Raw genomic sequence first — 21,848 nt, 5'->3', positions numbered from 1 at the left:
TATTCATTTTTTATTACACACACTCAGTGGAATTCAGACTAAAAATCAGTAAGTGTATAAATGTACACAAGTAAAATTCCTCTTTGTATTGTCTGTCTGATGGCTCAGACAGTAAAGAACGTGCCTGCAATGCAGGAGACCCAGGTTCAATCCCTAGGTCAGGAAGATCCCCTGGAGAAGGGAATGGGGACCCACTCCAATATTCTTGCATGGAGATTTCCACAGACAGAGGAGCCTGGGGGCTACAGTCCATGGGGTCACAAAGAGTTGGACATGACTGAGTGACTAACACTTAAAATTTGATTTATTGTCCATATATCTTTCCACCCAACAATATATCGTGAAGAGGTTTGCATGTCAATAAATAGAGGTTTATATCACTGTATTTAATGATCTAATGAAAGTCTGTGTTAGAAATATGCCACCATTTTTAAATAGTCCCCTATAAATGGGCTTCTAAGTTATACACACACACATATATATATTTTTTAATTTTTTCCTGAGGGGCTTCCCTGGTAGCTCAGCTGGTAAAGAATTTGCCTGCAATGCAGGAGACCTGGGTTTAATCCCTGGGTTGGGAAGACCCCCTGGAGGAGGGCATGGCAACCCACTCCAGTCTTCTTGCCTGGGGAATCCCCATGGACAGAGGAGCCTGGTGGGCTACAGTCCATAGGTTTGCAGAAAATCAGACACGACTGAGTGGCTAAGCACAGCAAGCACATTTTTCTGAAATTATAAGTAAGCATGTTTAATTTTCCTTTACCATAAAGATATTTTTAGCCATAAATATCCATTTTAAAAATTCCAGCATGAGGGGCTTCCCTGGCGGCTCAGTGGTAAAGAATCCACCTGCCAGTGCGGGAGACACGGGTTATATCCCTGGTCCGAGGAGATCCTACACGCTGTGATACAACTCAGCCCATGCACTCCAGCTGCTGAGGCTGTGCTCGAGAGTCTGAGCTCTGCAGGAGAAGCCGCTGCGGTAAGCCCAGGCACTGCAGCTCGAGGGGAGCCCCCACCGGCCTCAAGCAGAGAACAAGCCCGCACAGCAGTGAAGACCCAGCACAGCCACATGGATAAGTAAACTTTTTAAAAAGCTCAGCCTGAGTCCCAGTCATGCTACAGAATCTTCTCTGTGGGTCAGATAAACCTGGGTTCAAATCCAGGTCCTGCCACTTCCTGGCTGTGTGAATACAGACGAGGAGTGCCGTCTCTCCCAGACTCTGTTTTCACCTTGGAGGACTAGGAGTGTATGTAGTCACCTCTGAGTGATGTGCCTGGCCTGTAGTGGTACCTGATGACAGGTAGCAGTTGTGGTCAGAGCATCTCCACGAACGTCTGTGGTTTAGCCCTGGAGCTCAGAGCAGTTGTGAGCTGTGTGGTTTAGGGGGCACGGGAAGTTTAGCTACTTTTGTCCTCTTCCCATGACTGGTACCATTTGTATTCCTTGGACAGTTGGGGGTCAGATGGGTTTTGCATTTCCAAGCTACATATTTTTCTATCTAGCACAGTTCTGGGCAATCTAAAAATGCAATATCGCTGTCACCAGCTCGAGGAAGACACGAAGTCTGAATAATTTAACATGTCACCACCATCCATCATGATACCAAGAGCACGGGAGATAGAGTGTGGAGGGGTGGGCCTACCAGGGGCTGGCAGAGCAGGTTTGTGGACAGGGCAGCCCAGTGCAAGAAAGCAGAATTGCAGTGAGTTAATTCTCAGGCCCGAGAAAGACTGTTCATGCTAACAACTGCTCCAGCCTTTTCCATAATTTGCCTTTCAAGTTGTTCAGATGCCCTGGTTTGTTCCAGAGGAAACCTGGCGTCAGGTCTCTCTTTGCCACCAAATATCTATGTCATTTTAGAAAGAAGCCTCTAAAAACTTCTGAATGTCTCAGTTTATTTGTCAGCAAATTTGAGATAATTCCCATGCAGAGAGCTCAGCATCATGCTTGGAATATTTGAATTGCTTCCTTATCCAAAAGGAAATGTCAAGAAGTTGGGAAGTTTTGTCCGTTTTATTCATTGCTTTTCCTCCCTCAGTGCTCAGAACAGTGTTTGCTACAGAGTGGGCACTTAGTAAGTGTGGAATGAATGAATACACAAATGGGTGTTGTGATTATTTGAGGTGACCACTGGGTCAAGGACAGACGGACGGATCACACCCTGTAACCTCAAACTCTGGGTCTGGGACTCAAGGTGCCTGAGCCTGGCTCTTTTCTTGCGGCTCTGTGACGTCTCCAGGTGGCACCAGTGGTTAAGGACCCACCTGCCAGTGGACGAGACATAAGAGATGGGGGTTCGATCCCTGGGTTGGGAGGATCTGGAGGAGGGCATGGCAACCTGCTCCAGTATTCTTGCCTGGAGAATCCCATGGACAGAGGAGCCTGGCGGGCTGCAGTCCACACGGTCACAGAGAGTCAGACGCGACTGAGCGACTGGGCATGAGCATTGGGATGTCTCCACTCTGCGCTCACAGTTCCCCGTCCCATGGTTTTATCACGAGTCATGTGATGTTACAGAGAAAACAGAGGGTATGTCTCTCTCTCCTTCTCTTTTTTATAACATTTTATTTATTGAGGTAAAATTCATGTAACATAAAATTAATGATTAACTATTTAAAGGTGTGTAATTCATGGCCATTTAAAGGTAATACATTCCCAAGGTTGGGCAACTGTCACCTCTGTTTAGTTCTGAGACATTTGCAATATATCAAAAGGAAACCCCACACTCATTAGCAATAACTCCCTGTTCCTCTCTTCTCTCTGCCCAGCACTGGCAATCACTATTTTCTGTCTCTATGTGTTTACTTATTTCAGATGTTTTGTCTAGCCTTTTTATGTCTGGTTTCTTTCACTTGGCAAAACGTTTTGCTAAGTTACAAAATGTTGCACGCAAGGTCCACCCATGTGACATGTCGACATTTCTTTGTGTGGCTCGATAGTATTCTGTTGTATGAATATACTGTATTTGTTTATCTGTCCATCAGCTGATGTACATTTGGGTTGTTTCCACTGTAGGCTATGGTAAGTGGTGCTGCTATGAATATTCATGTACCAGTGTTTAATTGAATGCCCTCTCCAGTTCTTTCAGATATGCCTAGGGACAGAGTTCCTGGATCATGTGGTAGTCTGGTATGTTTAATGTCTTGAGGGGCTAACGGATAAACTGTTTCCCATAGTTTTTGCACCATTGTGCATTCCCACTAGCAATCTATTCAGGTTCCAATTTCTCTATATCCTTTTCCAGCACCCGTTATTTTCTCATTAATTCGACTGTGGCCGGCTTAGTGCATGTGAAGTGGTATCTACCTCACTGTGCCTTTGGTCTGCATTCCCCTGATGACTAAGGGATGTTTTTCTTGTTTCGGCTGTGCCGGGTCTTGGCTGCTGTGCCAAGGCTTTCTGTAAGCAGAGAGTGGGGGGTGCCCCCTAGTTATGCTGCATGGGCCTCTCGTTGCGGTGGCTTCTCTCACTGCGAGCATGGGCTCTGGGGTGCTCGGGGTTAGTAGCTGTGTGCACTGGCTTAATTGCCCTGGGGTATGTAGAATCTTCTTGGACCAGGGATTGAACTCATGTCCCCTGCATTGACAGGTGGATTCTCAACCAGTGGACCACCAAAGAGGCTGAATCAGACAGAAGCCAGGTTCAGAGCTTGTCATCTGCCTGATCTTAGATAAGCAGTGCTGAGGTTCTAAAGGTTGGTTTGTTAGTCGCTCAGTCATGTCCGACTCTTTGAGACCCCCATGGACTGTAGCTCACCAGGCTCCTCTGTCCATGGGGTTCTCCAGGCAAGAACACTGGAGTGGGTTGCCATTTTCTTCTCCAGGGGATCCTCCTGACTCAGGGATCGAACCTGGGTCTCCTGCACTGCAGCCAGATTCTTTACTGTCTGAGGTTGCCCCTCGATAAAGTGGATCCTTACCTTTCAGACGCTGTGTGAAGTGTGGACGGGTTATTTTATAGAAGGTGCCAGGGCAGTGCTTATCCTGCCGCGGTTGGTGCTTTGACGGTCTCCTTCATGCTGCATCCCGGGCCACTCGGGACCAGGAAGACCAGGGGCCTGAGGGACGAGGCAGAGGAACTGCTGTCTCCTCTCCTTCCCTCTCGCCAGCCTCTGACCGATCTCACTTTCTCTCAGCCCCTACATAGAAATACTTGCACAGCCCTGTATAATTAATGGCTGCACTTTAGTTCACTGTATCACCAATTTCATATTAAAATGCTAGCAGAGGGGGCCCTTTTCGATTTGTCTGAATCATCTCCAAGGCTGTCTGTAATTGGCCTGTGGCCCCTTGCAGCTTCTCTGGACACTTGGAGGCTATATGCCTTGGGTGGCTGCCACCTTCTTACAATGTCACAGAAGGCAGGGAGTCAGCCCTCCCACCCAGGGGCATCTCCATTTCGTCTCCTGAGCTCAGGCCAGCACTGAATTAATGAGGAGTGTGCCCTCACTTGCGCTTCTTTGGTCTTTGTACTAACTGTTTACACACAGCCTATCATTTTCCTCATAATGACCGTGGGAGCTGAGAGTTCCTGTCCCATTTTTTTAAAGAAGAATACAGAGAGGTTTGGTGGCTCCCGCAAGCCTCCCCTCCCAAATCATCACTGGAGTGTAGAGTTAGAACTCATATCTGACTCCAGTGCACTAATGTCTTTGTACAGACATGCGTTGCCTCTCATGACTCATAGATTAAACCAATCTAGAAACCTACTTGCCTTTCAGTGCCTGAGGGTAGAGACAATGACTGTTGTCTTTTAATGGGATCTGAGCCACACCATTTCTCATTCAAGTCTCATTAAAAGAAAAAACAAAAAACAAAAAAACAATGAAGCACCTTAGTGGGGCCAATGGCTTATTCATATCTCCAGATTCGGGCCCTTAATTATACTCTGGAATAAGTGTCATTTAAGTGCCCCAGGATGTGCTGTCTGATATGATGGGTGATTGAAATGTGGCTCGTCTGGTTGAGATGTGCTGTGAGCATACACTGGATTTTGAACACTTGTGAAAGTTAGATAAAAAAATTTCAAGAACACTGGAGTTGGCATCCATTCCCTTCTCCCAGGGATCTTCCTGACCCAGGCATCAAACTCTGGTCTACCTGCATTGCCGGCTGATTCTTTACCATTTGAGCCATCAGGGAGGCCCAGAAGAAGCAAGTGTGTGTGGCTCAGATGGTCAGTCATGTCCACCTCTTTGCAACCTCATGGACTGTAGCCCGCCAGGCTCCTCTGTCCATGGGATTCTCCAGGCAAGGATGTTGGAGTGGGGTGCTATTTCCTCCTCCAGGGGATCTTCCCAACCCAGGGATCGAACCTGTGTCTCTTATGTCTCCTGCATTGGCAGGTGGATTCTTTAACAGTAAGTAGCACCATCTAGGAAGCCCAGTGATAATTTTATGGGAATAAGAAGTTAAGATGATATTTTGAATATATTGGTCAACTCAAATATATTCTGAAAATTAATTTTATCTTTTTTTTTTTTTGCTTTTTTCATGTGGCTAATAGAACATTTAAAGTTGCATGTGTGGCTCGTGCTATATTTGGCGAGGAGGCAGGTTGATGGAGAGGCAGGCTCTCTTGGAGTCAGCTCCTATTCTGAACATGGTACCTTGATACCTACAGGAGGGGGCTGAGGGTCAGGGGTGTGGGAACAGAGCGGGGTCCCGGAGAAGCCAGGAGCATGGCCTCAGAGTCTGTGGACATGTGGAATGAGGGAGATGTAGGATCTACATGAGCCTCACCAGAGTTCCTGCCCACAGTGCTGAGGTTCCACAGAGGAGCTGTAAAAAGTGTAAAATGTGCTCTGATGCTGGGGGCAAGTGACAGCCCTGCTAATCCTCAGAGGTCAGATCGCCAAGTTTTGCTTCCTCTGTGCACACCACACACACACACACACACACACACACACACATGCAGACACACATACACACCACACATGCACACACACACGCCTGCATATACCACACACACTTACACATACACACACTCACATGCACACACTCACATGCACACCACACACACATGCACACAGTCACATGTGCAGCACACATGTACACACTCATATGCATGTGCACTCCACACACACACTTATGCACATACCGCACACACCACACACACACTCATGCACACACAGACATGCACACACATGCACAGCACACACATGCACACACTCACATGCACAGCACACAAGTGTACACACAGGCATGCACACTCCACACACACACATGCACATACTGTGCACACCACACTCATGCACACTCATGCACACACACATGCACACCACACACACATGCACACACATGCGCAGCACACACATGTATGCACTCACATGCATGCACACTCCACACACGTGCACACATACCACACACACCACACACATGCACACTCATACATGCACACACCACACACATGCACACTCACACTTGCACACACCACACTCACACGCATGCACATACACACATGCACATACCACACACACATGCACACACCACACACTCACATGCATGCACCCACCACACACACACGCACACCACACACACATGCACACCACACACACACGTGCATGCCACACATGTACACACGTGTGCAGCAAACACATGCACACACATGCACATGCACACACACATGTGCATGCACACACCACACACACATGCACACACTCACACGTACTTCCCCATATTAGGTTAGCCGTGAGGCAGGCTTTGCAGGCAGACCTCATTTCTCTCCAGCTCCCTCACTCAGCACCTCTCATCACCTCTCTGAGGAATGGCTTATTCATCTGCAAAACAAGGTTCATAATGCTTTCCTTACAAGGATGACTGTGGACATTAAATGAAGTCTTTACTCATATTTTATTGTACATCAGCCTGGGGACCAGGGGAAGAGATGGCAGCCACCAGCTGGATTTGAATTGTGGGTCTACAACTTCCCAGCTGTGTGACCCTGGGCAGATTACTAAATTTCCTCCTGCCTTCATTTCTTCATCCGTTAAAATGGGAAGGAAAGCATTCACCTACTTCCTGCTGCTGCTGCTAAGTCTCTTCAGTCGTGTCCGACTCTGTGTGACCCCATAGATGGCAGCCCACCAGGCTCTGCCGCCCCTGGGATTCTCCAGGCAAGAGCACTGGCGTGGGTTGCCATTTCCCTCTCCAGTGCATGAAAGTGAAAGTGAAGTCGCTCAGTCATGTCTGACTCTTCGCGACCCCATGGACTACAGCCTAACAGGCTCCTCCATCCATGGGATTTTCCAGGCAAGAGTACTGGAGTGGGGTGCCATTGTCTTCTCTGACCCACTTCCTAGGGTTATTGCAAAGATTTAACAAGGCAATGCAAGCCAAGGGTTTGGAACTGTGCCCGGCAGAGAGCCAGTGCTATGGAAGGGTTAGCTTTTCTTATGATAGTGACCTATTGCCTGGTGATTGTCCCAGCCTCCACTTCCCACTGCCCCCATCACAGCTAGACTGTCCCAGTACGAAAGACTGCTGTCTGAAGCCTGTCTGCCCCATTCACCATAACATGCCGTTTGTTTGGGAAAGGAGGGAAGATGAGAAAGAGGAGAAGAGAGAAAGGGAGAGAGGGTTTAGCTGGGATGGTTAAAACTACTGCAGTGGCATTAAAGGGCATGGGGTAGACTCCTGACAGGCAAATCCCTCCCTTTTTCTCTGCTGCCCGAACACAGCAGGAAGCATGACAGATGCTTTCTGTCCATAAGGCAGCTATTTCATCTCATGCCCTCATTTTCCCCTTTGCCAAACATTATGTGTGGGTAAACCAAAGACCCCCTCTCTCTCTCCCTACTTCCAGCTCTCTGCCTCCCTCCCTCCCTTCCTCCTTCCTTCCTTCTTCCCTTTTCTATAACAGTAAGATATTTTAATGGCAGATTTAAAAGCCTACTGGCCTCCGAGACCTCTGTTCTTCCACTGCTTCCAGAATCTCCATGGTGTGTCTGCCAACTCCATTTCAAAAAAGAGCCCTTACGTGGAGGAATTGCAACTGGTTGACTCTGGCGTCCCCAGCTGTCTTCAGGTCCAGCTCTTAGTTGCTGGGAATTGGGGGGATTTGTGCTAAGGGGCAGGGGCAAAGCCCCTTCAGCCCGTCGTGGCTGAAGACGCGTGGGGAGAGTGATGAGATGTTGTTGTCCCTTCCTTTCCTCCGTCCATTGCAACACACTGCCTCCAGGAAGGAGCAGGACACGTATTCTTTTTTGTTCCCATTTTACAGAGTGTTACACTGAGAGGCGATGCGACAGTGGTTAAAAACTTGAGCTTGTCCATCAGTCACACCCATGTACCAAGTCTGACTTCACTCCCTGTTCGCAAATCACTTTCCTTTTCTGGACCTTGGTTCCTTCATCTGTCAAGTGGGCGTCATGATGCTTCCTTCCCTCCCAAGAGGGCTTTGAATTTGGGGTGAGATGATGGCTGCAAAGCTCATCACATAGCGCTTGACACCTCGTGCTTAAAGGACAGTCTGCGTTCCCTCTTGAACCTTCCTTGACATCCCAGATTAAGCTCTGGGATGCTCAGTGCGGCACTTGAGGGCTTCCCCTGGGGGGCACCAGCAGACCCTGCCCTGTCAGCACTCTGCTGCGGCGCCTCTTCTTCCTGCCCACACTCCCCTCCCCTGCCAGGGATGCTCCAGCTCTTACCCCTCCTCCCACATCCAGTTTCTGCTCCTGAAGCCCATCCATCCTTGCAGCCCTGCCCTAAATCTGCCCTCTGCCCATAAAGCCTGCCCAGGTCCCCCGTGTTGGGATGAACTGCTCTCTCCTGTATTCCCAGCATCTCACTCTGTGGGAAACGTGGCCATGAATTAGGTTAAAGGCTCCTTAGGATCCCATTTGTCCTCATGACTCGCTTATGATCCCCTGGCTGGCAAGGACCGGGCGGTATCTCTCTTTGTGTCCCCTGTGTCTGGCTCTGGGCCTGGCGTAGAGTAAGCACTGGACTGAAATGTGTGTGTGAAATTAAGTCACCTGGAATGCTTTTTTAGAGGCAGATCCATCATACAAAGCAACAGTGAGTGCACCTATCAATTACTTGGTACCCACCTAGGACCAGGGAGTTTACCCATTGTACCTCCTTTCATCTTCAAAGCAACCCCACAAGATTAATAACTTTTCCCCTACTTTAGAAAGAAAGGACCCAGGACTCAGAAAAGGGAGACATCTCCTCAAGGTCATACAGCCCCAAGGCTGCCAAGCTGTGGTGAGAACCCAGGCCCGCATCACTGCAGAGCCTGAACTCCTTCCATAAATCATGCCAACTCCTGGGTCACTTGGGGGTGGGGTTGCTGGTCTTTGGGATGGATGGGGGATTTCACAAGCTTCTGGAGGCCTGCAGTGACTGATGGATGGTGCTTCTTGCACAGGGGGCATCAGCTTTGGCAGAACCAAGGGGACGTCCGGGTCAGAGGCAGACGATGAAACGCAGCTGACATTCTACACGGAGCAGTACCGCAGCCGTCGCCGCAGCAAAGGTAACAGAATCTAGGAGAAGGTTCCCGAACCAGGGTTTGTAGGGGGGAAATCTGGGAAGCAGCTTTTGTGCTTCATGACAGACTCTAAATCTTCTTCTTCAGCCTGGTCCCGGTCCAGTTAACCCTGAACCTGGTGTCCGATACCCTGTCTATGCATTCTCTATTTCTCTCTGTCTTGCCCTATTTCTCAGAGGATTCAGAGATGGTTTTGTAAGTTTATGCATTTTTTTTAATCCATCACAATAAAAAATCAAATTGAAAGGAAAATCAGAGTAAGGAAAATGATTCAAACTCAGCTTAGATGTATGCACGGTAATCCGTGCCGTGCTGTGCTGTGTATTCTAAGAAGGGGCTGACAGCTTAACTCGGAGATTCTTAGCAACCAAAGTGCAAAATGAAACATGCTCAGCAGTAAAATGCACAGAGTCTAAGCGGGTAAAACCAGCATTGGCCCGGGAGATCCTATTTACCTGATATAGAAACCAGACGGAGTTCTCCTGTTGGTTCCTGTAAACAGGACTCCCTGGGACTCTCTAGACAATGTTTTGTGTTTTCTACAGATAGAATCGGTATTGATGCTTGAATGCATAATTTTTTTCTCACGATGACACTCAATGTAAGAAGACATGAAAATGCTGAGGCAGGATCCTGCTACAGGGCTAAGACCTTGTGGCTGAGGTCCACGGCTCGGTGTGCTAACATGTGCTCTCACTGTGTGTGAAATGTGCAGATTTCACTGTGGTAAAATGTCCTCTGAGGTCCACCCACGGCTCACTGTGGTAAAATATGCTCTGAAATAGAGCACGTTTCAGGCCATCACCTGGGAATATAATTCCTCAATCATGAGTGCTTTTTAAGGACAACAAAGTAGCAAGTTCAAGATTGCAACCTTGGAGGGAATTTAGGGTGCCAGCATGTATTCCCAGCAAGTGATTAAGGGCATATCCATGAGCTTGCACCATGCCCTGGAGAGAATGGAGGTTCCCTCGTGAACATGACGGCAACTAATCTAGGTATGTGGCCATCTATAATCCTGAGTCCCCCAAATTGCATAAAAGGATTCCGTCCATGCATGATGGACAGTCAAAGGGCACAGATCATGTTGGTTCTCTGGGTGCCTTGAGCCTTGGGCAAGTTATCTACCTGTCGTATCCCTCAGTTTTCTCCTCTGTGTAATGGGCCTTGGAATTGCCTCATAGATTTGGAGATGAATTTTCTTCTGTTGCATTAAAAAAGTATCATGGTGCCTGGTATGTGCTAAGGGAAAATAGTTCAGTTCATTTCAGCCGCTCAGTCATGTCCGACTCTTTGTGATCCCATGAACTGCAGTACACCAGGCCTCCCTGTCCATCACCAACTCCCAGAGTCTACCCAAACTCACATCCATTGAGTCAGTGATGCCATCCAACCATGTCATCCTGTCATCCCCTTCTCCTCCTGCCTTCAATCTTCCCCAGCATCAGGGTCTGAATTTTCAAGTGAGCCAGCTTTTCACATCAGGTGGCCAAAGTATTGGAGTTTCAGCTTCAACATAAATCCTTACAATGATCACACAGGACTGATCTCCTTTAGGATGGACTGGTTGGATCTCCTTGCAGTCCAAGGGACTCTCAAGAGTCTTCTCCAACACCACAGTTCAAAAGCATCAATTCTTCGGCACTCAGCTTTCTTAACAGTCCAACTCTCACATTCATACATGACTACTGGAAAAGCCATAGCCTTGACTAGATGGACCTTTGTTGAAAAAGTAACATCTCTGCTTTTTAATATGCTGTCTAGGTTGGTCATAACTTTCCTTCCAAGGAGTAAGCGTCTTTTAATTTCATAGCTGCAGTCACCATCTGCAGTGATTTTGGAGCCCAGAAAAATAAAGTCAACCACTGTTTCCACTGTTTCTCCATCTATTTCCCATGACGTGATGGGACCAGATGCCATAATCTTCATTTTCTGAATGTTGAGCTTTAGGCCAACTGTTTCAGTCTCCACTTTCACTTTGATCAAGAGGTTCTTTAGTTCTTCTTCACTTTCTGCCATAAGGGTGGTATCATCTTCATATCTGAGGTTATTGATATTTCTCCCACAGTCTTGATTCCAGCTTGTGCTTCTTCCAGCCCAGCGTTTCTTGTGATGTACTCTGCATAGAAGTTAAATAAGTAGGGTTACAATATACAGCCTTGACGTACTCCTTTTCCTATTTGGAACCAGTCTGTTGTTCCATGTCCAGTTCTAACTGTTGCTTCCTGACCTGCATACAGGTTTCTCAAGAGGCAGGTCAGGTGGTCTGGTATTCCCATCTCTTTCAGAATTTTCCACAGTTTATTGTGATCCACACAGTCAAAGGCTTTGGCATAGTCAATAAAGCAGAAATAGATGTTTTTCTGGAACTCTCTTGCTTTTTTCGATGATCCAGCAGATGTTGGCAATTTGATCTTTGGTTCCTCTGCCTTTTCTAAAACCAGCTTGAACATCTGGAAGTTCACAGTTCACCTATTTCTGAAGCCTGGCTTGGAGAATTTTGAGCTTACTTTACTGACGTGTAAGATGAGTGCAATTGTGCAGTAGTTTGAGCATTCTTTGGCATTGCCTTTCTTTGGAATTGGAATGAAAACTGACCTTATCCAGTCCTGTGGCCACTGCTGAGCTTTCCAAATTTGCTGACATATTGAGTGCAGCACTTTCATAGCATCATCTTTTAGGATTTGAAATAGCTCAACTAGAATTCCATCACCTCCACTAGCTTTGTTCATAGTGATGCTTCCTAAGGCCCACTTGACTTCACATTCCAGGATGTCTGGCTCTAGGTGAGTGATCACACCATAGTGACTATCTGGGTCATGAGGATTTTTTTTGTATAGCTCTTCTGTGTATGCCTGCCACCTCTTCTTAATCTCTTCTGCTTCTGTTAGGTCCATACCGTTTCTGTCCTTTATTGAGCCCATCTTTGCATGAAATGTTCCCTTGGTATCTCTAATTTTCTTGAAGAGTTTTTTAGTCTTTCCCATTCTGTTGTTTTCCTCTATTTCTTTGTATTGATCGCTGACCAAGGCTTTCTTATGTCTCCTTGGTATTCTTTGTAACTCTGTATTCAAATGGGTATATCTTTCCTTTTCTCCTTTGCTTTTCACTTCTATTCTTTTCACAGCTATTTCTTTGTAAGGCCTCCTCAGACAGCCAGTTTGCTTAGGCATTATTTTTTGTTTGTTTTAATTCTTACTGGCATATAGTTGATTTACAATGCTGTATTAGTTTCAGGTGTTCAGCAAAATGAATTCTATATAAATACATATATCCACTCTTTTTTCAGATGGTATCCCCATGTAGGTCAGTACAGAGAATTAAGTAGAATTCTCTGTGCTATCTAGTAGGTTCTTATTATTAGTCTGTGTTGCATATAGTAGTGTGTATATGTCAACCCCAATCTCTGAATTTATCCCTCCTACTAAAAATAGGACTATCATATAATCCAGCCTGGAGAATCCCATGAGCAGAGGAATCTGGCAGGCTACCATCCATAGGGTCTAAGAGTCAGACACGACTGAGGGACTAGCAATTTGTGATCCAGCCATCCCCCTGCTGAGCATATATCTGGAGAAAACTATAATCTGAAAAGATAAGTGTACCCCAGTGTTCGTATCAGCACTGTTTACGATAGCCGTGACATGGAAGCAAAGTAAATGGCCGTCAACAGAGGAGAGGATTAAGGTGCGTTGTGTGTGTGTGTGTGTGTGTGTGTGTGTGTGTACATACACACACAGATGCAGTGGAGTGTGTAGCCATGAAAGGTGGGCGTTATCAGTGTCCGTGCAGTTCTCACTGTTGTTTTCTCTATCTCCTTACCCCTGGTGCCTTTCTCTGAAAAGGCCTTCTAAGGGGAGTGTCTGCCTTGACACAGCACCTGGGGGCGTATCTCGAACTCTGCAGACACTAGAATGCACTGAGCTCTCACTCTTTCCATGCCTCAGCCCTCTGGAATCTGCTGCAGTGGAGATTTAGAAGCTGGCGATGGATGATTCTTGACATCTTCTCCCTCTCCCAGTATGACAGCCAGAATTAGGGCCGGGGAAGCCAATGAGTCTTCTCCAAAAAACGGGGCTATTTACAGCTAATTGTGAAGACATCCTTCATTGAGTGTGTCCCTCGTAAATCAGAATTCAAAAAGAAAATCAAAAGCGAGCCACAGGACTTGAGATAAAGAATATGGCCAGGGGCTCCATACCCTCCAGAGACTGGGCTGTGTCTCCTGGATGGCGAGAATGTCAGGGCTGTGATGCACTGCCCACCGCCCCCCCCCAACACACACGTACCTTCCTGCCCGGCCCTCCTGCCCGGCCCTCCTGCCCGGTCAGTGGCGACGCTGCTCCGTCCCTGTCCTCCCTGCTGTTGCTGATGGCCCGCCTCTGGCACCTGCTCTGGTTCCACCCCATCTTCCTCCTCCTCCTCCTCGTCTGTGTTCTGGATCTGTTTGCTTGTTGATTTTCATCTCTCTTCTATTTTCCTCTCCTCTTTCCTCTCTTCTTTCCTCCGTCATCTTTCACTGCATCCTTCTCATTCCTCCGTCTTTTTTTAAATTAATTATTTTAATGGGAGGCTAATTACTTTACAGTATTGTAGTGGTTTTTCCCCTACATTGTCTATCTTGTTTTTTGTTCTCTTCTGTGTCTCCACTGTTTGCCTTCTCTCTACTTATTACCTCTTCTAGCCTCTCCCTTCCTTTTTCCAACATTTTCTAGCGAACCCTTTCTCCCTGCTTTCTTCCCTGCCCCACAATATCTCAGCTATTTGTCAAGCACCGACCACGTGTCTGACCATGTTCTAGGCCACTGACAGAAACCAAACAATGTTTAAAAGCCCTGCCCTCACAGAGCTCATATTATATCAAAATATAAACATATTAGATGGTGGGATTTCCTGGATCAAGAGTCAGCAACCTTTATCTGTAAATGGTGAAGCACTGCACATGCTCAGCTTTGCAGAAAATACAGTCATCATTGGAACTCCGTAACGCTACCGCTGCACCTTGAGAGCTGCCACAGACAGTACATAAAGGAATGAACGTACGTGTGTCCTAATCAAACTTTCTTTCCAAAAACGGACGCTGGTCCAGATTTCGCCAGTGACCTTACAGTTTGCTGACCCCCTACCCTAAACATCCCCATCATACAGGTAACCTATAGGACTGGTCCAGGAAGCAGGAGGGCAGTCCCACGATGTTTTGTGAAAGGAATCTGATCTCATGCCGTACATGTTCTTGCTGCCTAAGGGAGTCACTTTGTCAAGCAGAGTTCTACGTTGGGTCTCGTAAATAACTAATCAGTCCATCACTTGTTTAGGTGTTTGATAGCATTGACTAATGAGGTGGGTTGGATGTGGTAGCTTCCCGCTTGTCTGAATTTCACCTTAATTAAGGAGAGATGGCCCTAGTGGAGGATACTAGACTCACTGTCAGGAGATGGGTAGTGAAGTCTGCAGCCCTGCCACTCGCTCACTCAGTGACCCCTTGGCCAGCAAGTGCCCTCTTGGGGCCTCAGTTTTCCTAAGTTTTGTGAAATGAGGATATTTATAACTCCTGTCATCGAGTCTGAAGCTCATTCTAGTGTAAACTGCATTTAGGGATTGAACAACCGGACTAAGCATGTTTCTGGGCAACAGGACCTGGGCTCCCAGCCCCAAGGTGGCTGTAACCTCCTTGGGAGGGGGATGCAGCTCCCAAAGAGGAGTGACGCTGATGAGGGTAAGCGGTGTGTAACTGAAGGCCCAGATGAGAAGCGCAGATGGTGTGTCCAGCCCCAGGCACAGTGCTGAGCAGGAGACACAGCAGCAAGCTGCCGCTGATTCCAGCAGCACAAGCGCCCGGCAAGGACCTCCCAGCCCAGTTCTGCGCAGGTGGCCACGGGGCCTTGGGCAAGTCTTTCTCGCTCTTCGGTGCTCAGCCAGTTCTAGAAACCCAGGTTATCTCGCTCCCAACTGCATGCACTTCCCGCTAAGCCTCGGTGCTTAGTTCCCCAGCAAAGAGAACAGGATGTGAATGCTCCCTGATTTTGCTTGTTTTTTGTTTTAGTTTCTTGGTTTAATTTGATAGTCCTTAAGCTGAGCTTTTCTGTAGTGATAAGAACTCTTGAATTGTAAGCAAAGCTTTGTATGAATGTGTGAGTTACTTTTCCTTTTTTATTTTTTGACCGCAGAGCGCGGCCTGTGGGATCTTTGTTCCCCGACCAGGAATCGAACCTGCGCCCCCTGCATTCGAAGCCCAGAGTCTTAAGCCTTGGACAGTCAGGGAAGTCTGATGTGTAAATTTTTTTCATTTTGATTTTCCCCTGCCAACACACACACACACACACACACACACACACACACACACACACACACACAGTTGAATCATGTTTTAAAGTAAGTGGACAGGTAAGGGAAAGTTCAAGCCATATCTACAGAAAAGGAGGCCTTTGGGGATTGAGGGAAGGAGACTGTTCTGAAGTATAATCTGAGAATGCCCAGATAGAACAGAGACTCCAGGAAATGGGTACGCAGCAAAGTGAAAGCTGAACGTCAACAGCGTGGTACCTGCTGAGTATGAGAGCAGAGACGCATGGTGCCCTGGGGCTGGGAATGAGAGAGACGCCAGTCGCTGGACAGAGTGAAGACTGTGGATTTGAGAATGATGGCGGCTGGGCTGGGGAAATAAGCAGGGCCATGCCCTGACCATTGGGGCACCTGTCCCATCCTTTACCCAGCGTTTCTCACCACCTCACAGGGTTTCAGAATCAGCACTCGGGGGCCCGGATCCCTGCTCTGCTGTTCCCTAGCTGTGTGGCTTAGGCTGAGTCACCTCCTTCTCTGAGCCTTAGTTTCCCCTGGGTAAAGGAAGACAAGTCTGGGATTGGTCCTTCTACTCTTCCTTAGGCTTTTTGCAGGGCTTAAAGGAAGTAAAGTCTGCGAAGGACATGCTTAGCAGAGCATACCTACCACACGATCAGTGTTCACTGAATGGCAGTCAGTTAAGCGCAGCAAATGAGTGGCTTGAGCTAGGCACAGCTCCATGGCCTTTTCCCAATGTGTTGGTCTGCACGTTGGTCTTGCTTCTAGGTGGGAAAAAGAACATTTTTGGTTAGAATGTAGACTTGGTGGGCCTGGCCTCTTGGGATGTTGTAACATGATTTTCTTCCTTCCCACCCTTGTCCCTTGCTGAAGACAGCCTCTTTCCCTGGGACCTCTGCAGGGTGTCCTCTTCCAGCCTGCAGTTACACCTCTAGGACCTGCTGCTCGGAAAAGAGTAAACACTAGAGACAGAGCGACTGGTGTTTAATCATCCTGTGAGCCTCTGTAGCTAGAGTAACCTGGGAAGAGTGCTGCGAACCCAGGCTGTGGAGCGGACGTGGAACAGATGGTCCTGGGATCTCAGGTGCATGTGGGGGTGCCTTGGAGAGAGAAGTAGGGCTCCAGGGTCCTTATTTCTGTCAACCTCCTCGGTCCAGCTGACCTACTCTCCCTACCAACAGGGACCCCTACTAAGGACAGAATGACTGGAGCTTAAGACAAAGGTTAGATGGCAGCCCCAGAGAGGAAAGCATCAGAGCTCTTGGTGGGTTTATCAGTCATCCTAGAGTGTGGACCTGGGCGGAGGGATAGCGGGGTAGGTTAGGACAGGGTGGAGTGCCAGGGAGAGGTAGCGCCCGTGAGCTTGTGAGAAAAGGAGGGAGGCAGGAACAGAGGAGGAGGAGCCATGCAAGAGAATACAGTGAAGCTACTGGAGCCCTTAGACCTGGGCCTCCAATCCTGGGTGCACCCTTGTTTGATTCTGAGGACTGAGCAAGGCTCTGGACCTCAATTTCCTATCTGTCAATCAGTGAGGTAGAACTTGATGCCCTCTGAGTTCTCAGTAACACCAGTCATGATGGAAACATAGGCACAAGGAGGGAGAAAGAGGAAAAGCCAAGCCAAGCCATGCTTGATTGACTGAGTGCTCTCTGTGCGTGGCTGTGCTGTTTGTATGAACCATCTTATAGAATTCCGAGTAATATCACAGGCAGGGAGTGTGTCTGTGTGTTTGGCTTCGTCAGGGCCTTGCTGCACCAGGTGAGGCCTGGCCTTGTAGCACGCAGGCTCTCAAGTTGTGGGGCAAGGACTCCGGAGCAGTGGAGCTCAGTAGGTTCTGCGAACGGGCTTAGTGGCTCTAGGGCACGTGGGATCTTAGTTCCTCCACCAGGGACCGAACCCACGTCCCCTGTGTTGCAAGGGGATAACGGTTCTTAACTACTGGACCGCCAAGGAAGTCCCAAGGGACTTTTTTTCCTTTTGGCCATACCAAGCTGCTGGTGAGATCTCAGTTCCCCAACCGGGAATCAAACCCATGTCCCCTGTCACGGAAGTGCAGAGTCCTAACCATGGGGCTGCCAGGGCCGTTCCTGGGAAGGGATTGTTCCTACCTCTGGTTTTTAGCTATGGAAACTGGGACTTAAAGAGGTCCCTTCACTTGCGATTACCACCAGGGAAGGGGAGCTGATGTTTGGATTTAAATTCTTTGATCTCAGAATCTGCTCCGGTCATGTATGGTTTGGATAATGCACGTGCAGAGTGCACCCCACAGTGCCTGGGCTGGGCCTCTACTAAGGAGGCGGGTAGGTTCCGACCTCTGTGCTGGTGCTGCAAGCCTGATCAGACCCCTGAGAACGTCCTGGCGTAAACTCTGTAACCCTCCAGAGAGCATTAGCCCGGGAGGAACTAGGACCCAAAACAGGGATGGTCGGAAGTAGCTCGCACACTGAGAAGTGCCTGCAGTATCCGGTGGGCTTCCGGGGGTAGAGACAGCCACCGTGAGGACCAACCCTCCCAGGGCACCGTCGTCACTGGGAGTCCTGTTATCTGATCAGGGAGGAAAACGTATGTGACCAAGAGATCTTCCAGTGCTAGCTGGCTGGCTGCAACCCATAGCAGCTGTGAGAGCCAGTATTACTCATCATTTCCAGCTCCGCTGTGAGCGATGTCGCATTAGTAGCTTATAAGCAACTGTGGAAGAAGTATTCATACCACGGGCATTGATAAGCAGTGCAGTGCAAGCCTCCCTTTCCTCCTCAGAGCCCGTTGTTAAATAAGTAAGAAATACGCTATTAATATTATACAAACGAGAGGACAAAGAATTTTTCTTCTAGAAATAGTCTGAGCAATCCAGAATCTTTCCCAGAGGACAGAGCACTAGATCTGGGACAAAGCGAGTTTGGACTCAGAGCATCTCTCTTCAGAAACAGAAGACCAGGTCAGCTGGGTGGGCTGGATATTTAGGGACTGCGTAGGAGGATGGAGACTCTGGTGCTACCCGCTTGAAGGACCGCTGTGTCCTAGGATCTGGGTCAGGTCAGAGCCGACAGTGGATCAGGTGTCCTCAGCTATGTGGTTCAGAAAGGCTGTCAGAGGCAGGGTATTTCTCTGACCTAATTAAACCTCAGAATCACTTGGAAAAATTAAAAAAAAAAACAAAAACAAACTAGTTCTAAATACTTATCTCAGACACATTATATGGAATATCTGGCCAAGGGATCTGGTATAAAATTCTCTTTCAATTCTAATTTTTGGCCAGATTTGAGAAAAAAACAATGTACAATTCCCCTGACATATTAGCTAATACTCCATGCCTGTTCTTATTCTGGCATTACCTCCCACTTTTCACATGCCAGGAGCTTGACTCCCAGTTCTAAGACGAATGGCAACTTAGAGGGACCATTTATTGCCGCTTTTTTGCCAGGTCTGTCGCATATTCACCAGTCATTCTCTGTGATCTTTTACTGTCCTTGTTTTCATATGCAAAAAATTGACAGTAAACCCGGCAGAGGAATTTCTCCAAGGTCATAGAGTCAGTCAGTTACCGGATGGAGTCTTGAGCCTCATTCCACTTGCTCCTCCAATCTGGTGTCACCATACCGTAGTATCAGCCTCTAGGAGAATCTTACAGACTTTTAAACTCTTTCCCTCTTGTCATAACTCTTGCCCTGTGTGTGCAGGCTCAGTCACTTCAGTCGTGTCTGACTCTTTGTGACCCTGTGGACTGTAGCCCACCAGGCTCCTCTGTCCATGGGATTCTCCGGGCAAGAATACTGGAGTGGGCTGCCATGCCTTCCTCCAGGGGAATCTTCCCAACCCAGGGATTGAACCCGCATCTCCTGTGGCTCCTGCATTGGCAGGCGGGTTCTTTACCTCTGAGCCACCGGGGAAGCCCAGCTCCTGCCCGGGTAGTTAGCTATTTGTGATCTGTGGTAGATAGATACCTTCCTCCAGAAGGTTCCAGCAGGCTCTGCACGCTTTCTAGAGATATGCTGGTTTCTCTCATGAAGCAATGAGATCGGGAGCTTGGATTTTTCTTACTGAAAGAACAGTGAGATGCAGAAACCTAGCTTTGATCTATGCCCGCATTTGGCCCTATTTGACAAGATGTGAGAGAAAACTATGCATTCAGAAATTGTTATAGGCTCATAAAGCCCCATCTAATGTCTCTCTTCTCTCCCTTCCCTCAAACCTCAGAGAAAACAGATGTTGGTTTTTTGTTGCCATTGTTTTCACTCTTAGAGGTCCCTCCCAGACTACCTGTCTCCAACCTGCAGACATCAAACGGGCTTGGCAAACGAGGGCTCCTTGAATGCGTGGAGGGAGCCAGACAGCTTCAAAAACTCCCTCCCCAAGCTCATGACGGTCCCTGAAATACTGTTCAAATTGTTCTTCTTTCTCCTCCTCCCTAGCAATGCCAGCCAGCTCAGCACCTGACTGCCTGGCGTCCAAGGGAGGGAGGCGGCTGTCAGGAATCAAATGGGAGACCAAAGGCGATAAAGCAAACATGTCGTTTTAGTTGCTTACACTGGCGAGAAGGAAGAATCAGTCTCCCTCGCTTTCTTGTTTTTCAGCTGGACTCAGCAGGATCCCCGCTCCAACCCCTTTTCCTTCTGCTGAGGGATTGTGACTCCCTGCTACCCACCCAGGCGTGAGACGCTGTCTTTCACTTCCTTTGCAGTCTTGTGGCCGGCGAGCGTTCTCCTCCCCTGCAAACCCTTTCCCGGATATAGAGCTGAAACCACTGGCTGTGACTGCTCGCTGTGTGCCCAGCGCGCTATGAGATGCGTGTGTGCACAACCTTATGTAGCCCTGACTGTTAGTTTAGGTGACCTTGGACAAGTTAGCTGACTTTCCAGGTTTCAATTTCTTTTTCTAAACAATGAAGATGAGGGGACTTCCCTCACAGTTCAGGGATTAAGACTGAAATTCTACTGCGAGGGACATGGGTTCAATCCCAGGTCAGGGGACTAAGATTCCACATGCCACATGGTGAGGCCAAAATTTTTTTTTTTTAATTAAATAAAATGGAGGTGAGAATCCCACTTTACAGGATTTACATGGTAATCCGACAGAGTCATACATCACTAGTGAAAGTGTTAGTTGCTCAGCTGTGTCCAACCCTTTGTGACCCCATGGACTGTAGCCCACCAGGCTCCTCTGTCCATGAGATTCTCTAGGCAAGAATACTGGAGTGGGTTGCCATTCCCTTCTCCAGGGGATCTTTCTGACCCAGAGATTGAAGCCATTTCTCTTGCACTGAAGGCAGATTCTTTACCATCTGAGCTGCCAGGGAAGCCCTATGTCACTAGAATACAAGGAATATGAATGAAGATAATTTGAACAAGGCTGGGAAGGGTGAACTGACTCAGATCAACCTGCCTCTTGAGAAACCTGTATGCAGGTCAGGAAGCAACAGTTAGAACTGGACATGGAACAACAGACTGGTTCCAAACAGGAAAAGGAGTGCATCAAGGCTGTATATTGTCATCCTGCTTATTTAACTTATATGCAGAGTATATGATAAGAAATGCTGGGCTGGAAGAAGCGCAAGCTGGAATCAAGATTGCAGGGAGAACTATCAAAAACCTCAGATATATAAATAACACTACCCTTATGGCAGAAAGTGAAGAGGAACTCAAAAGCCTCTTGATGAAAGTGAAAGAGGAGGGTGAAAATGTTGGCTTAAAGCTCAACATTCAGAAAACGAAGATCATGGCATCCGGTCCCATCACGTCATGGCAAATAGATGGGGAAACAGTGGTTGACTTTATTTTGAGGGGCTCCAAAATCACTGCAGATGGTGATTGCAGCCATGAAATTAAAAGACGCTTACTCCTTGGAAGGAAAGTTATGACCAACCTAGATAGCATATTAGCAGAGATAGCATAAAGCAGAGACATTACTTTGCCAACAAAGGTCCGTCTAGTCAAGGCTATGGTTTTTCCAGTGGTCATGTATGGATGTGAGAGTTGGACTGTCAAGAAAGCTGAGTGCCAAAGAAATGATGCTTTTGAACTGTGGTGTTGGAGAAGACTCTTGAGAGTCCCTTAGACTG

The 21,848-nt window shown here is 47.8% G+C and overlaps 1 protein-coding gene across 3 annotated transcripts in view; it reads left to right on the top strand.

The window, feature by feature from the left end:
- Window positions 1–21,848, top strand: part of ASTN2 (astrotactin 2) — a 1,028,625-nt gene that overhangs the window by 345,986 nt on the left and 660,791 nt on the right. For all 3 annotated transcript variants that reach the window (XM_068974208.1, XM_068974207.1, XM_068974206.1), the window contains one exon: window positions 9,374–9,481. In XM_068974208.1, coding sequence (XP_068830309.1) covers window positions 9,374–9,481 — 108 coding nt within the window. The remainder of the gene's footprint in view (window positions 1–9,373; window positions 9,482–21,848) is intronic.

Source organism: Capricornis sumatraensis, chromosome 6, assembly GCF_032405125.1.
Source record: "Capricornis sumatraensis isolate serow.1 chromosome 6, serow.2, whole genome shotgun sequence".
NCBI lineage: Eukaryota > Metazoa > Chordata > Mammalia > Artiodactyla > Bovidae > Capricornis > Capricornis sumatraensis.
Note: the sequence above shows the minus strand (reverse complement) of the source record. Positions and strands in the feature narration are given on the sequence as shown.